Source organism: Microcaecilia unicolor, chromosome 11 (genome assembly GCF_901765095.1).
Source record: "Microcaecilia unicolor chromosome 11, aMicUni1.1, whole genome shotgun sequence".
NCBI lineage: Eukaryota > Metazoa > Chordata > Amphibia > Gymnophiona > Siphonopidae > Microcaecilia > Microcaecilia unicolor.
Window position 1 is genome coordinate 50,999,694 of NC_044041.1, and position 17,269 is coordinate 51,016,962.

At 45.0% G+C, this 17,269-nt stretch overlaps 1 protein-coding gene across 3 annotated transcripts in view; it reads left to right on the forward strand.

Annotated features, from left to right (window-relative positions):
• Positions 1-17,269, forward strand: part of EP400 (E1A binding protein p400) — a 401,921-nt gene that overhangs the window by 306,828 nt on the left and 77,824 nt on the right. For all 3 annotated transcript variants that reach the window (XM_030219806.1, XM_030219807.1, XM_030219808.1), the window contains 2 exons: positions 630-773; positions 3,313-3,471. In XM_030219806.1, coding sequence (XP_030075666.1) covers positions 630-773; positions 3,313-3,471 — 303 coding nt within the window. The remainder of the gene's footprint in view (positions 1-629; positions 774-3,312; positions 3,472-17,269) is intronic.

Sequence of the window (17,269 nt, forward strand, 5' to 3'; positions counted from 1 at the left end):
CTCTGTACCCACTTTCCCATAGCCTCTCATCTGGACTAATGGCTGGGATTCCTTGCAGTGTGAGCCCCACATTCCACCCCGTTATTTGTTCCCCGATTACTGTTCCCATTTTCATTTGATATCTGCAAAGATTTTAGGGGGCTTACGCCTGACTAGAGCTTTGTGGAGTGCAGACACTGACATTCCCGTGACCTCCAGTTCCCAAAACAAATCTCGTAACTTGCTTCCCAGTCGTTGCTGTAGCAACTCAGGGTCCAATGCTGAGATGTAATGCTTGACTTGGGCATACGCAAACCGAGTCCCCCAAGTCGCCCCGATCCGAGTCTGCAGTTCCGGTTTTGGAGACTTTTAACGGCAGTCTTACGAAACTGCTGTTGGAGGACCTGTCAGGCATTTTGAAATTGAATCCACATGTTTCCATGACTGGCTGGGGGTCCCCCAGGATATGTTTGGGAACCACCATCCTAGAGACAACACAGGAGAAACACTATAAGGTAGGTTCAGAATGTTCTGTTTATGGGTAGCTGGGGATGCGTAGTTCTGAGGTTTAGTATGCTGTTTATTTTCATAATTTACGTGTTTGTATTTTATTTTATTGTCTCAATCACTGCAATGCTTTGATCTTTTAGCAAACAATCCAAGAGCTGTTTGAGGTGTCAACTCCTTTGGAAGATTCTGGCTTTAGAGTGAAAGCTGAAGAGTTTGTTGTGCTCTCTCAGGAACCTTCCCCAGCAGACACAATCACACCCAAGGTCGCAAAACCTTTTATAGAGGTGGGAATGCACAACCAGAGTCTTTACTACTTGTTATCTTTGTCATAGTCTTCCTTATGTGCAGTGTAGAGAAATTGAAATGAAAAGGTCACATGATATAAACTTGACTAATTAGATTCATGCATTCTCCTACTGTGATACAGTAAAGAAAGGCATTTGATTTAATAAAATACATGCTTAATGACACTCATGCCCAGATGATCAGAAGCAAACACAGGCGCTGGAGGCCAGTAGTGCTGTACTAGTACCCTTGTTTGCTCCTACCTGATGATCAGAGCCAGCGAGTGCCTGTAATAACGCACTCGCCAACTCTGAACGCAGTGAGCATGCAAATAAATGCATGCTAAACAGGGTCATTATCTATTCCTCCCCAGTGCTCAGCGGGCAGTGTTCCAAACATTGGTGCTGCTCCAGCAGCAAAACCTACGCCTGCTCAGAGCTGGCGTTAGAGTTTGCAGACTATTGGGGAGGAATGGGGATCCCTGTCCAGCATGCATTTGTGTGCTTGTAGGACCCCAAACCCTTCCCAAAAGCAATCAAGGCCCTGGTGGCCTAGTGCCCTCCCAAGCCCCAACAGCCTCCCCCCCCCCCCCCCCCCCCCAGGACAGTGACAGTGGGCAGACCTCCGATACCCCCCCTCTAACATGAGGGCCCCGGGGGAGGGGGGGTCCGATGGATCTCCAGCCCCTCTAATCCCCCCAACACCTAAAAAAGAATCACGTGGGCTGCTATCCGAACCCCCATCCTCCCTGGTGGTTTAGTGGAGCCCTCCTCCCGGTACCTCTCCAGTGGAGGAGGAAGAAACGCACTGCCTCCTTGATGCACTGGGCAGGGCAGGACGCTGCCATTTTTTAAGGCGGCGCTGGATGAGGAGGGAGTGTACTACTCCCTCCTTCATTGGAGAGGTACGAGGGATGGAAGAGTGTTCCACTAGACCATCAGGGAGGATGAGGGTTGGAGTGGCAGCCCACTTAGGCCACCAGGGTCTTGGGGGGGTTAGGGGGGCTGGAGATCCACTCGACCTGTGGCCCCTGTGTCACAGTCTGGGAGGGGCGGGGGCTTGGGGTGCTGGCTGGTGGAGGTCTGGGGGGTCCCATGGACCTCCATTTCCTCATTTGACAGGTCAGGGATTTTGACAGCCCAGACCTGTCAAACTAGTGCGACCTCCCTCACTTTTCCCCTGTGATCAGAGCTAATAGCGTGCCTATATTTGTATTAGCTCTGATCATAGGGGCGGTATACCCCTGTGCTGTTCCGGTGCTATTTTTTTTTGTTTTTGTTTAAATCTTTTTTATTAAGAACAACTGAACTTGCACAGTCTATGCAATGAAAAGAGACCAATACAAATATCAATGTTATAACTCAAGTCGTCATGTAATTGTTATTGTTTTATCCCCCCTCCCACCTCCCTCCCCCTACCCACCTCCCCCCTTAAGTTTATTAACGAGAACCAACTTTGTAGCGTGCTACAACATGTATGATATACTGTTCAGGGTAATTGATAATAAGAAAAACTCATGGGATCCACCACCATCCTTCCTCGTGAGGCAGTAAATTAATGACACGACCTACTGCAAAGGGCCTTGTTTCTTATAACCCTTCATCTAGCTTCTCCGCCTCTTATATGAGTCTTACAGCTTTATTAATGATATCAACTCCCTTAAAGAATAAAACAGTTTCCACATAATCAGTTGTCAGCGGTATTTGTCTCAGAGTTATCCCCAAGCCTACCCCCTTTCTCCCCCCCTTCTCCCCCCCTCATTACTTCCCCCTACCTCACCATTCACTCTAAACTCCATTCCGGTGCTATTTTAAGAGCGCTGTTTAGAACAGTGCAGGGCTTCTGATCATCTGGCAGTCAGTGGCCAAGAAACACTAGATTTGCTGCATTACACAAAGAGTGGAGAAGGATCAACAGAGGGGACGCTAAGTAACTCAGTTACAGACCAGGTGCTTGGCAATAGGATTTGGAATAGGGAATGTAAATTTTCATCTCTTGCTCAAGCCAGAATAGTATGCTGCCTGCTTTAGAACATGGTTTGTAGTGTTGAAGGAAGGATCTCTGAATAATTTCAAGGACAGATGAGAGCTTCAGGATACTAATTCTTCAAAAGAAAGAAATTATAGAGGTCAAGTCCAGTGACTTTGCAGAAGTACATGTGAGAGTTCTAGTTTTGATTTCTGAACCCTTGCAGTTCTAGCAAGTAGGAGCTGGTGATTCTGCAGAAACAGTATTTATAGACTGGGGAAAAGCAGAAAGATTGTTGATAATACCATCTAGCTAGGCTGAGGACATACAGAAAGCATATTTTGTTAGCAACATGTTGCCCTTGCAAAGAATGGTTATTGCAATGACTTGGCTTCATCAACATAGGAAGAAGATAAAATAATAGCTTATGCTGCCAAAATCTCAGAAGGACTTTATTGAGCAGGAAACCCAAAGAAACAGGAGAATATTACAGTGGGTTAGTGGAAGTTAGTCTCAAATTGAAAATCTTCTGATGTTGAAGTATCTTTTCTTAAATATGGGGTTTCAAAGGCTCTTAAGAGAATTGGCCATGAGGAGGAAGATGACAAAGACTGTGAACAGGAGCCATGGCCTGAACGGAACACTAATGTTTCAGCTGCTGAGTTATCTGATTTGGGGAGTGATGAGGAGCCCACACAGCTGGAGGAGCTAGCAGACCTAATGGATCAGGTATGACTTCCAAGAGATTTTATTTTATTACTGATACATTTTTAATAGATAAATTCATGTTACCTAAACATTATGCTATGGTTTGCTTGTGCCTTTGGTTATATCGTATACCATGCAAGTCGTCATTCCCTTGTTGTTCATATCCCGTTCCTAGACTTGGTTGACTGGGTTCTTAGCATCTTGCAATAGCAAGAGACTCTGTGAAAGAGTTCTTTCTGAGAGCACATATATTTTTGGGTGGGCAGATGGTTTCTCTTACTACTTACTCCCCTATGAAATTTAAAAATTAAATATCTAAGCTGGTGGAGATCCCCAAGCCCTGCCAGCTGAAGACATCTGCAGCCCTTTGACCTATGTTTAGAAAACTGTGGCAGAGCTTCAAGCCAGCAAAACTGGCACACCGGGCATGCTCAGTTCTCATACATGAACTGGGCATTCACAACAATTGGCAGCTCAGAGTGCTGCCGCTGACTGCCATGTTTTTTGACAGGAGTTTGGTGGGATGCAGATATTTTCAGCTGATGGGGCTTGGAGATCCCCACCAGCTACATGAATGGCGTTCTTTGGCAACTTTTTGAAAGAGGAAAACTTAACACCTGCCATTGCTCAACCTCTGGTCTTCCCTGGAAAAATAAGTGCAGTAAGGGTAGCAGTGCATGATTCAGTGTCTGCTGGCCACATTGAAGGCTGTGGGGGTGGTGGAGGGGGTAGTGTAACAGGTTACACTATTCAGCCCCCATTGAGCCACACCTTCGTCCTCAGTCCCTCAGCATAAATATGCTTCCTCCATACAGTATTAAATCCAAACATGTATTCTGAATCCACAGACCTACTTGGTCCATCCCCCAACAATTGATGTAAAGCAGAGCTACGCTATTTTCCCATAAAACTTGCTATACAAAAATATTTGTTTCTAGAAATTAATATAATCTCAGTAACAGCAACATAAACTCTCTCAGTACCAGGCATGTTGTGAAGTAATACAAAAGTGTACAAAAACTCAGGACTTAGAGCAAATCTACCATTTCACATAACTAACAAAACTCCCATCTGCAACATTTTTTGTTTGCATTTGAAGTTTTTCTCTGCCATTGATTATAGGAAAGGGAAGACCTGGCATACTCTGTGTATCTGGTTAGAGCTCTATGATAAAGCAGACCATGCTGGAGGCTTACTGGGCCATGACAGCCTCTGAGATGGTTGTATCGTCGTTCGGTTGCATCAGTGGATGGACTTGAGGAGTGGCAGTGTGGATGTGGCTTCCCTTGCCCTATCGAGAAAGCTGCCCCACTGCAACTTGAAAGTGCTACCCAACAGGAACTGTAGCATATGTCAGGGAAGCTGGGAATCAGCTTGGTTCATTGCTGCTAGAGTGACCTCCCATGGTTGTGTCCTCGTATTTGGATGGAACTGATTGAGTGGATGGAAATCTGCAAGTACATTGAACTGTCAGTATATTAATGTACTGTGGTGTTGCAGGAATTACAGAAACTGACCATTGTAACTTGAGTTATTCCAGGATGCCATACAGGGTCTCAAGTAATCCTTAATAAAAATGTCTGGCAAAGTTGTAGATGATACAACAGTTATATGCGACAATTGCAGCTCAGGCTCATGCAGATCAGCATGCTACTAAGTCTCCAAACAGCCAATCATGATTGAGGTCCAAGATCTCAATATGTCCCTGGTGAGAGAAGAGGTTTTTTTTTCTTTTTAAATATTGGAAAATGCAAAAATACCAAGTCACGCGCGTTTAGTAGACAGCCCCCTTCTCCAGCTCACACGCTTAAGGGGCCCGATCTCGCGCATTGGCGTCATCACCCGCAATCCGATACCTCTCTTCTTTTAAAAGTTATTTTTGCCACAGTTTGCATAGTACCGGCACTCTAAATAATAGCTTGCTTCAGCCAATCCCCCAGGAGTCAGGACTGTCCTGCAGCTGTGTCCCGCCCTTGCTGAAGGAAGGCCACAGGATTAGCTGAAGCAGCCTGCTACTCGGCAGTAGCCGTTTCTGCCAATCCTGGGAGCCTTCCTTCAGCTGCATTCTACCCTTGCTGAAGGAAGACCCTGGTATTGTCTAAAGCAAGCTGCTGTTACTGAGAGTGCCAGCACTGCATAGATAGTGACAAGAAGAGGAGAAGTACTGGTCTGAATTGCTTGGGGGGGGGGGGACAAAGAGGGAGAGAGATGCTGTATGGTTGGGGGCAAAGAAGGCTACAGGTGCAGCATGGTGAGTGGGCAAGGAAGGAGACAGGTGCTGTATGCTTGGGTGGGGGGACAAGGAAGGAGACAGGTATTGCATGGTGGTGGGGCAAGGAGGGGAGACAGATGCAGCATGGTGGTGGGGCAAGGAGGGGGAGACAGATGCAGCATGGTGAGGGGATCAAGGAGGGAGTCAGGTGCTGTATGGTGTGTGTGTGGGGGGGGGGTGAGGGGTAACAAGGGAGACAGACATACCAAGTCATACGTATTTTCTGTGTGATGTGCACTGGGCTCACAGCTCTAACTCATATGCCAAAACCCCCCTCCTTGCACGCACTGAGAGCAGACGACTTTGGCATCTGGCATGGGGTTTCCCAGTTCCAGCGTCTGTCCTTCCCTCCCCCCTCTCCCCCACCCCGGACCTGGCAGTTTTTTTTCCTTACTGCCAGACCCGGTAGCAGCACTGCTTCCATTGAATCAGCCTGCCTTGGGGTTTTGAGCCTCCCCTACAACAACATCCTGCCCTCACTGATGCAGCTTTCTGCTTCTGCAAGGGTGGGTCATGTTACAGAGAAGGCCCAAAGCCCTGAGGCAAGTTGATTCAATGGAAGCAGTGCTGCTAGTAGCAGCAAGGAGGGGAAAAGTGATGGGGACTGTGGGGAGGGAGAGGGTGAAAGGATAAAGGGGACGGATGCTGTAACCGGGAAGGAGGGGGAGCAAGAAAGGGGAGGGACGCTGGAACCAGGAAGGAGGAGCAAGAAAGGGGAGGGATGCTGGAACCGGGAAGGGGGGTATGAGAAAGGGGAGGGACGCTGGAACCGGGAAGCGGGGGGGGTGGGGGACGAGAAAACTGCAGGGACACTGGAACTGGGAAAGGGGGGAGGAAGAGAAGGAAAGGAAATGGGACAGATGTTGGAACTGGCTGGGGGAGGAAAGGGGACAAATGCTGGACCGAGATAGGGTGGAAGGAGACAGGGGGCAGACACTGGAACTGGGAAGAGAGGGGGAAGGAAAGGAAATGGGACAGATGCTGGAACTGGCAGGGGACAAACGCTGGACCACTATAGGCTGGAAGGAGAAAGAGGACAGACACTGGAACTGGGAGTAAGGGAAGGGAAAGAAATGGGGACAAATGCTGCAACTGGGAAGGAGGAGGAAAGGAGACAGACGCTGAACCTGCAAGGTGGAAAGGGAAAGAGTGGTGCTGGAACTAGGCATAGAAAGATGAAGGAGGTGCTGGATCCAGGGATAGAAAGATGAAGGAAGTGCTGCTTTACGGGGGGGGGGGGGGGGGGGGGGGAAAGATAAGAAGTGCTGGGCCAAGGAGGGAGAGGGATAGGTGCTGGAGAAGCTTGTGGGGGGGAGTAGAAGAGAGTGAGACTAGAGGAGAGGGAAGGTAAGGGGGAAAGATACTAGACCCTAGAGGGAAATATAATAGGGTGGAGGGGGAGGAAGAGAGATGGTGAAGGAGAGAAATATTGGCCCCAGAGTAGAGAGTAGGGGGTGTGAGGTATTGGAGGAAAAGAAAAGAGAGAGGAGGGTCTGGAGGACAGAGAAGAGATACTGGACATGGAGGGAGCATAGGGACAGAGACACAAGAGTAAAGCAGGACAGGGCGGAAATAGGAACACACACGGACAATGTTGGACACTAGGGGTGGATGCTGATCACAGAGAAAGGGATATAGACTGCAGGACAGGTCAAGATAGGAACGCAGAGGAGAGATGCTGAAAATAGAGGAGGATAAGGATACTGAGTGTGGAGGGAGGGTAGGTATGGAGACAGATACAGAGGGGAAATGCTGGACACGATAGATAGGGACGCAGAGGAGAAGATGAATGGTAGACATGGAGAGAAAAGAAAAGTCAAATGGACATGAGACCCTGCACAGATAGGAAAAAAAGCAAAAAAGAGACACCGGGACCAACACAAATAGAACAATAAAATGCTTAGACGACAAGGGTAGAAAAAAGTATGTTCTGAATTTATTAATTGGAATATATCAGCTTTTGAAAATGTCCATCTCTGGTATTTTGCATTTCAGTTTCTCTCTCTCTCTATTGTTGTGTGCAGAGTCAGACTTCCTGAGGTTTCCAGTTCAGTTTCATGCCTCTACCGCGAAAAAGTGCTCGGACACTAACAGGCAGATGATCAAAAGCAAGCGCTGGTGCTAGAGGCTGTTAGTGCCATACTAGCATGGGCGTTTGCTACCGCCCCATGATCAGAGCCCTTGAGCACGTGAAACAACGCTCTCGAGGGCTCTTAGCGCAAGTAGCATGCAAATGCATACTAAACAGGGCTCTTAGTGCAAGTAGCTTGCAAATGCATGCTAATCAGCGCTTAACGCATTCATCCCCAATGATCAGCGACCAGCGCGCCAAAGATTGGGTCGCTGGCCGCGACAAACCCTACAACAGCTCCGAGCTGGCGTTAGAGTTTGCAGATCATTGGGGAGGAATGGTGAGCCCTGTCCAGCGCTGGCAGGCCCCCATTCCGCCCTACAGCAAACCTGCCAGCGAGGGCAGTTGAGGACGTGCAAAATTTGGATGTTTCTGTGATGGGGCAGTTGAGGACGTCCAAATTTTGGACGTTTCTGTAATGGGCAGTTAAGGACATCCAAAATTGGATGTTTCTATGACAAAGATGTCTTTCTCATAGAAACATCCAATTTTGGACGTCCTTAACTGCCCATTGCAGAAATATCCAAAATTTGGATGTCCTCAACTGCTCCGTCGCTATACCTCCAACACCCCCTTGAAATTTGGCCGTCCCTGCAACAGGGCAGTTCAGGACATCCATCTTCCGATTTAAAGATGGGCGTCCTTCTCTTTTCATTGGTCTCCAGCCCAGACCTGTCAAACAAGTGCGGGAGGATTGTGCTGAGCGCATGCTCAGGCTAAATTCTCCCGCACTTCTATCCCATGATCAGAGATAATTGTGCTGCTTAAATTTGCATGCATTATCTCTGATCATAGGTCTAATAGCTCCCCGCGCTTTTAGAGCGCTGTTTGGAACAGTACGGGACTTTTGATCATCTGCTTGTAAGGGTGTCGTGAGCCAAAAAAGTTTGGGAACCCCTGGCATTGTGTTTTGAAGTGGAGGGATTATGTGTTGGCCTTACTGAGGTGACACCAAAACTTTAATTTGTCATAGCATCAGATGGGGTTTTAGAAAATGTTGCAGAATCTGTTGTGTGTTGAAGTAGTTGTCTTTATAGCAGACATGTGTGATCAAATTTAATCATAAGATTCTGCCAGATGAGGGATCTTTAAATACAGTTGAATTGTTTCCATAGGTTTGTATGTGGTTTCTTGTTAAGTGTTTGAAATAATTGTGTTTAAAATATGTAACATGTCATCCATGAAGACACATGAAGGCATACTCTCTCCTTCTCTGCTCATATCCAGCAGATTGCCAAGACCTGTCGTTTCTTTCTTTACAACATCCGTAAAATCCGCCCCTTTCTTTCCGAGCACTCTACCAAAACCCTCATCCACACCCTTGTCACCTCTCGTTTAGACTACTGCAATCTGCTTTTTGCTGGCCTCCCACTTAGTCCCCTCTCCAGTCGGTTCAAAACTCTGCTGCCCGTCTCATCTTCCGCCAGGGTCGCTTTACTCATACTACCCCTCTCCTCGAGACCCTTCACTGGCTCCCTATCCATTTTCGCATCCTGTTCAAACTTCTACTAACCTATAAATGTACTCACTCTGCTGCTCCCCAGTATCTCTCCACACTCGTCCTTCCCTACACCCCTTCCCGTGCACTCCGCTCCATGGATAAATCCTTCTTATCTGTTCCCTTCTCCACTACTGCCAACTCCAGACTTCGCGCCTTCTGTCTCGCTGCACCCTACGCCTGGAATAAACTTCCTGAGCCCCTACGTCTTGCCCCATCCTTGGCCACCTTTAAACTAGACTGAAAGCCCACCTCTTTAACATTGCTTTTGACTCGTAACCACTTGTAACCACTCGCCTCCACCTACCCTCCTCTCTTCCTTCCCGTTCACATTAATTGATTTGATTTGCTTACTTTATTTATTTTTTGTCTATTAGATTGTAAGCTCTTTGAGCAGGGACTGTCTTTCTTCTATGTTTGTGCAGCGCTGCGTATGCCTTGTAGCGCTATAGAAATGCTAAATAGTAGTAGTAGTAGTAGTAGTATTTTCAATAAGTGTAGCCAGTAGCCCTTCCTTGGACCAGTCCCTTCAGCACCGTTTCAGATTTATAGATGGAATGCACTGCAAGAAAACCTCACTCATCGACCTTCAGTTTCACTTATTGGGGTGGTACATGTCACTCTTCTGGATAGGCTACCCTTGGCATCTTTGACAACAAATGTAGAAAAAATAATTGTATTTTCTATTTATTGATGGTAATATGTCAGTTTTTGAAATGTGCATCTGCCAGAACTAGTTTTAGACATGACTGCAGCTCACGAGAAAAATCTCACTCATTTGACCTTGAATCTCCAGCATTGCGGTGGACCACCATTGGTGTGTCTGAAAATGGAGTATTTAGAAAATCATCTGAAAAAGAACAATATGAGTTTTTTTAACTTTCTGAAGTCCCTTTTGATCTCACCAGTGGAAATAGTGCAGAAATATTTTATTAAACAGTTAAGAATACCATTTGTTGCACTTCCGGTAGTAAGGTTTCAATATCTATTAATAGTGGTGCACTCTGGAATGCTGCATCAACAGCAGGAAGCACCATCTGATGTGAATCTCACTGGATTTTTGGAGTCATCATTTGATGTAATTACAAAAGGGACTCCTTAGTAGTGACTTTTGCCTTGGAGACAGATAGCAATGCTGTTTTATATTTCTGAAAGAGGACCATGTGATGTGTTGAGGGGAACAGATGTGCTCCTGTTCCTCTCTGGGGTTCCCATGCCTTATCTATTGTTTTTTGGACTGCAATGTTTACTAAATTTTACCACCTCCTTGCCATCAAGTCCATTGGCGTATGGACAACTTTGTAACACGTGTCAACACTGCTATGCCTGGAAAATGGTCCAAAAAAGACCCATAGAAAATGCAAGGTGACGAAGAAACAAAGATGGTGGTGGCGGGAAGTACCATGGATCCTGTTTTTTCACCTTCACAATTTACCCAGCTAACAGTAGCAGTGACGAGGGCTCTGGAGCCGAGATTGGGCTAACTTTCCAGTCAGCTTTCCAATGTGGAGTCTCTCCTTGCAGACACAACACGGCGTACAGGGGAGCTGGAACAATGGCTGTCAGTGGTTGAGTATTCGGGGACTAGCGCAGCCAGCACATTATTGGCCCTTCAAAAACAAGTGCATGAGCAGGCAGATAAGCTCGATGAATTGGTAAACAGGTCTCGGAGAGATAATCTTCAGCTTGTAGACCTCTCAGAAACCTTGCCGGTTTGATCTTTGTGTACTCTTCCTGGATCGCTGGCTAGCCGTGGAATTTGCTTTGTCTGACAGTGCCGGCCCCCTGTGCCTGGAAAGGGTGCACAGAGTGGGCCGTTGACAAGAAGGTGGAAGTCATCCCCGTGTGGTCATTGTCAAGGTACATAATTGTCCATAAGATCGAATTCTGCGGGGCTTTTGATAAAAGAGGGGAACCCTGATGTTTGATGGTAGCCCAGTGAAGATTTCTCAAGATTATTCAGCTGCACTACAGGAGCATAGATGGAAATTTACACCTATGTGCTTGACGCTATATGAGCTTCAAACCTTCATGTTGGTGTACCCTGTGATGATAAAAATCTATCACCAGGGCAAATGGCTTGCTTTTGAAAACTTCCATGCAGCCCAAGATTGCTTGCAAGCTATCCAGAGTTCCCACCAGCCTAAATCTTGAACATAAAATGTACTTTTTCCTGTTATATGTGGGGTAATTCAACTGTTTATAATGTGAACTGTTCTTGATCCTTTCAGATAGCTCTGTGCAATTCTGTTCCTGGAGCTCTGCTTTGAAACATTTGTATGGAAGTGTATTCTGGTTGCTGTGTATGGATTCTATATAAGTTATACTGATAGGGTGCGGGACCCCAAACATTGGTAGTGGCTCCCTTCCCATCACATCTTGATGTGGTGGAACGATCTGGAATTTTTTGGATTTGTTGGGGGGGGGGGGGGGGCAGGGGGGAAGATTCTTCTATAATGGGGAAAGGAGTAAGGGGGGAGATTGGGAGGATAAGCAGAGCACCCTGGGGGAGTTAAGGGGAGTGCTCTTAGAAGAAGTTTTAGGGATGTTGCAGAGGCTGTTTGGCTTGGTGAATACGTTGTGTGCAGCTGGTGTGAATGGTTTTGTGTATGCAGTCTTTCTTTTGGTGGGTTCTGTGTGCCTTTCTGTCCTGGTGGGGTGGTGAACTTTCATTGATTAGACTCGGGCAGGGCTCGGTCTTGTTGTTTTTGAACATAGCTGCATTGTACATTATCTTTGTCTCACTGAGTAAAGCTACTTCGTGATTTGATATGTGGAATGTGGGAAGGATTTAGTCTCCATTGAAACGTAGTAAGATCCTGTCGGCTCTCAAGCGCCACAGTGCGGATATCGCATGTTTACAAGAGACACGTTTAACAGTTGATGAGCATCTCAAATTGAGGTGCTTATGGATGGGCGAGGTCTTCTCTTTGTCTTCAGAGGGACGGCGTGGTGGTGTAGCTATTCTTTGCATTGACTTCAAGCCAGGGCAGAGTTGCTATCTAGGGATCCATTATGTTTTGATTCAATTGTGACTACATAGTCACGAGCTACTGGTATTGGCAGATTATGGGCCCCTTAATTATGACCCTTCTTTTTATGAACAACTAGTTCAACTTTGTTTACCTTATTGGTCTCTCCATTTAGTAATCCTGGGTGATTTCAGCCTAGAATTAGATACCAAGTTGGATTGTTCTGCCCTCGACTCTACCCATCATGGTGGTTCTTGAGAGAGGATTCTTCCATCTTTTCTTCCCTATCTCAATTTGATCGACATTTGGCGTTCCCTTCACCCTAGGGAGTTCGATTTTACACACCTCCCTCGGGCCTGTGGAACTTCCTTGAGACTAGATTACATCTTCGTAGATCGTTTGCTCTTTACCTTTGTAGTTTTGGCTGTTACTGGGCTTGAGGAGGTCTCTGATCATGCGCTTGTCTGGATAGATGTTGAAGTTCCCACATACTACCAGTCTTTGTCAGGATAGCGATATCCTTCTTGTATAGAGATCCTTTCAGAAATATGTACATAAGTGGGCAGATTATGTGCGACATAACGAGGGTCATGCTGACCAACCCTTCCTTTTCTGATCAGTGGTTAAGGTTGTGATATATGGGGACACTATCGCTTATGTATCGGCCTTCAAGCCAGTGTGCTTTTGTTAGAAGCTGAACTATAGAAAGCCAGAAAGGCCTTTACGCTCAATCCCTGCCAGAAGATTAGGGAGTTGCTACATTCTACTCAAGTCGCCCTGAATTCTTTGTTGCATAAGAGAGCTAGTTGTATGTTGTTTCATAAATACCATTTCTTTCAATTTGGGAATAAGTTGGGTCGCCTCCTTGCTTGAGTTGCAAATCTTGGGGCAGGACCAGAGCGGTTATGTCCTTGCATGATCATCAGGGGAAGATAGATAATAAAAGCGAGGAGAGAGCTCAAATATTTACAGATTATTTCTCACAAATGCACACCGATGGTGCTCCCCCAGATTCCTCTCTGTAAAAGGCCTATTTGGAGCGGGCAGATCTTCCTCGATTGGCAGAGCAGGAAGTTCAGTTATTGGACGGCCCTCCTATGGCCAGAGAACTTCAGACAGCCATTAAGTCACTAAAGTTACACTCGGCCCCTGGCCCAGACGGATTTTCTGGTGAGTTGTACAAAATGTTGCCTCCAATTTTTAGGCCCCTTCTTTTCTTATCTCAGTGACTTGGTGGCTATGGAATTGTTTCCACTACATGAGAATTTGACCTTGGTTTCTTTAATACCAAAATCTTTTAGGCCAATTTCTCTTATTAACATAGATATCAAAATTCTAGCAAAGGTATTAGCTGAGCGCCTGGCGGTGGTTCTTCCCCGATTGGTGGGGACTGAACAGGTGGGATATGTTCGTCATCGCCAATCTGTTACTAATGTTCAGCGTTGTTTGTTATCCATGGCTCACTGTCAGCTGCATCAGTTACCTGCCTTGGTGGTGAGCCTAGATGCCGAAAAGACCTTTGACTGGGTGGGCTAGACATATCTCTTTCAGGTCTTGACACACATGGGCTTTGGGGGCTAGTTTTATTGATCAGTTCAGGCACTATATGTGGAGCCTTGTGCATTTTTGTTGGTGAATGGTGTGTGGGCTTGTTCTTTTCCTGTACTTCAGAGCACGTGACAAGGGTGTCCTCTCTTTCCTCTTTTATTTTTACTCTCATTGGCGTCCTTGTTGCATATCCTGAAGTTGGGTGAGAGTATCTCTGGGGTGCAAATATTAGATCATCACATCAAAACCTTTTTCCTTTTGCAGATGATATATTAGTTGTGTTATCCAATCCGTAGGACTCTACTCCTAGACTTTTACGTTTTATGGTCAACTCTCGGAACCTACACAAATCGCAGGCCCTTCCGGTTTTGGCTTCCATGAGACTTAATTGGGTGGGCAGTTTCCCTTTGAAGTGGGTAGATGGCCCTCTAAAATATTTGGGAGTGTACATCTCTTCCAGTCTATCACAACTTTATGTGATGAATGTAGCGAGATTGATTGCGCATACATGTGTGAAACTGCAGGCTTGGAGGGCTTATCCTCTCTCACTCTTGGGGCGCATTGCTTTATATAATATGCTTGTAATACCTCCCTGACTTTATGCATTTCAATTATTGCCATTGTATTTGAAAGCTGTAGATGAGACATACGTAAATCACCTTTTACAGAGATTCCTTTGGCAGGGGAAATGGGCATGTTTGGCAGTGGTTTCTATGCAAATACATGTGGAATATGGAGGGTTAGATTTATTGAGCTTGCGATATCTTACTGATGCCAGTGGCATAAGACACATCAATGACTGGCTTCGGGCTGTACATGACTTCTCAGCTACTGGCCTGGAAACTCAGCTATCTGCAGGTATTCACTTCCGTTGTCTTCTACATACTTCCGGGGGCAGGATGCCCCTGATTCTGTGGCCAACACTCCACCTTCCCTCTGCCAAAGTGGTATGACGCTTTATTATCTAAGAACTTGTGAAAACATTCAACAATTTAAGTGGTATCTGAAGACCCATTATTTTGTAAAGGCTTATCCTGAAGAATGATTGAACTGTGCTGATTCTGAGCTTGTGATTATGTATGTCTCCATGTAAGTTTTAATGTATGTTATCCTGCTACCTGATTTGGATAAAGGCGGGCTATAAATAAGATAAATGAAATAACATTTGTCAGCTTTCTTTGTAACAACCCTGCATTTTGTCCAGGAAGCCTTCATTACACTTTATGTAAATTGGGTCGACTGGGCATTACCTATTTACTACAGGTGGTGACAGAAGAAGGGCACATGAAATCCTTTCAAGTTCTTCATTGTGAATTCTCACTTCCTGCTACTGATAGGTTTTTTTTTTTTATTATCAACTATGCCACTAAGTGTACAGCTTGCCCTGGGAGGTTCTAGCAGAGGATGTCCAAGAAGAGTTTGCCGTGGCTTTTACACTTGGGGCACAACAAAAAGTTCCCATCTCATTTCATCATCGCCATATTAGAGATTCTGTGCCCGAACTTGATTATGCACACCTGACTGCTATTTGGAGTGCTGATCGTATTACTCAAGTGGTGGTGACCCTGTTTAAGAAGCACATCCTCTCGATTAGATGCCAATCAACAGCTTCAACCCATTGGGAACTTTTGTACAAATTTGCTCTGTGACTTTACATGGGACTTCCTTCCACTGGAGTTTGTTTGAAATGTGGCGCTCCTGAAGTGACCTTGGATCACATATTCTGGACATTTCCTGTGGTTACTAAATTCTGGCACAGACTATTGCACTGGGTTTCTCAGCTTTGAACATGCAGTTGGCATTATGATCCCATTCTACTCTTTGGCTGTACTCAGCTGCCCTCGCTCGTACCAAGAGACATGAAAACTTTTGTGTCTTGCTATGTACTCATGGCAAAGAAAACAATTCTTGTGGATTGGCTCTCTGATTGTGGTAGGGCCCCTCTCTGCCACAGTGGTGGACTCATGATTTGGACTCATATGATTGCCTTGTTGTGCATAGAATGCCTCGCAGTTCGAGATACTGCCTCACCACACAGACTTGGACCCCTTTCTGGAACACGAGTTTTAAACAATTTATGTTTAGGGTTTGGGAGGGTGGAGTTATAGACGGGGTTGTACACGGGGGGGGGGGGGGGAGAATCTATGGTTATGTTCCTGACGTGTTTTCTATGCTGTTCTTTGGTATTGTATTATGACTAATAAAAATGATTGAAACATTTATATTTCTGCTATCTGGGTGAGCTGTTTATGTGTTCAAGAGTTTATATTTCCTGATTTATCAAAAGCTACACAGAAGAGATGACAAGACTTCTTGGCCTTGGGTGCTAGCTGTCTTCTGTGACTTCTTTGTAATTGTATTGTTACATTTGAAGGTAAAAATTATTGTTTTTGTTTTTTTTTACTTCAAATAGCTCCTGTGGAGAATAAGTCCAGGGTATTGGGCATTATCCTGGACTCATCTTTGACTTTTGAACCACAAATTAACCATCTGTGGCAGAAAACTCAGGCAGTTAATTGGTTAGATCTTACTTTGACCACTCTACTTTTGTTGTACTTGTTCAGTTGCTTGTCCCATATTGATTACTGTAATGTTTTATGTTTGGGATTATCAGCCAAGCTAATGTCTAAACTTCAGAATATGTCTGTTCGTTTAATCTTTAGGTTAAAGAAGTTGAATAGGGTCACTTCTTGTTTGCAGCTATTACATTGACTTCTTTCACATAAATGAGTATTATTTAAAGCGCCCTGCTTGCTATTCCAAGAAATTTATGGCCTTATTTCGGAGTTAATTAACATTTTAAAAGATTTTTCATTTTGTCATTCAACATGGTTACAACAATCTACTACTACTTATCATTTCTATAGTGCTGTGGTACTTCGCTTCCCAAGTGCTAGAAATGTTCCTTTTAAAAATATTTTAATTCTTTATTTTCTTTTATTGTTATTTTGTTTTGGAATTCTTTGCCTATTTTAGTGCGCCTTGAATTTTCTTATGTTTAGGAAGAAATTGAAAACTTTTCTATTTGATGACTGATGTTTTTTCACCGTTGTAATCTGTTGGACTTGTTTGTTTTATGATGTCTATTTGACTTGCTGAACCCTTTTTAGGGGATACAGCGGTATATTAAAAAATATATTTATTTTGAATCTCATTGTATAGGCTGGGACAACCATATTGGTGATATCAGATTGATGCTAATTTCCTTTTGGCTCTTATTTTTCTGGTGGACAAAAGGATAGATTTATGGTTTTAGTTAAATAATTTTCCAGTTCTTCTGATGTCACAGATTTTGATGTGACTATATCATTTGGAAATGTATAAAAACTTAAAAATATATTAGAATTTGAATTTAATTCTCCACAACCTAGGACAGTATTTCCCAAGTCCAGTCCTGG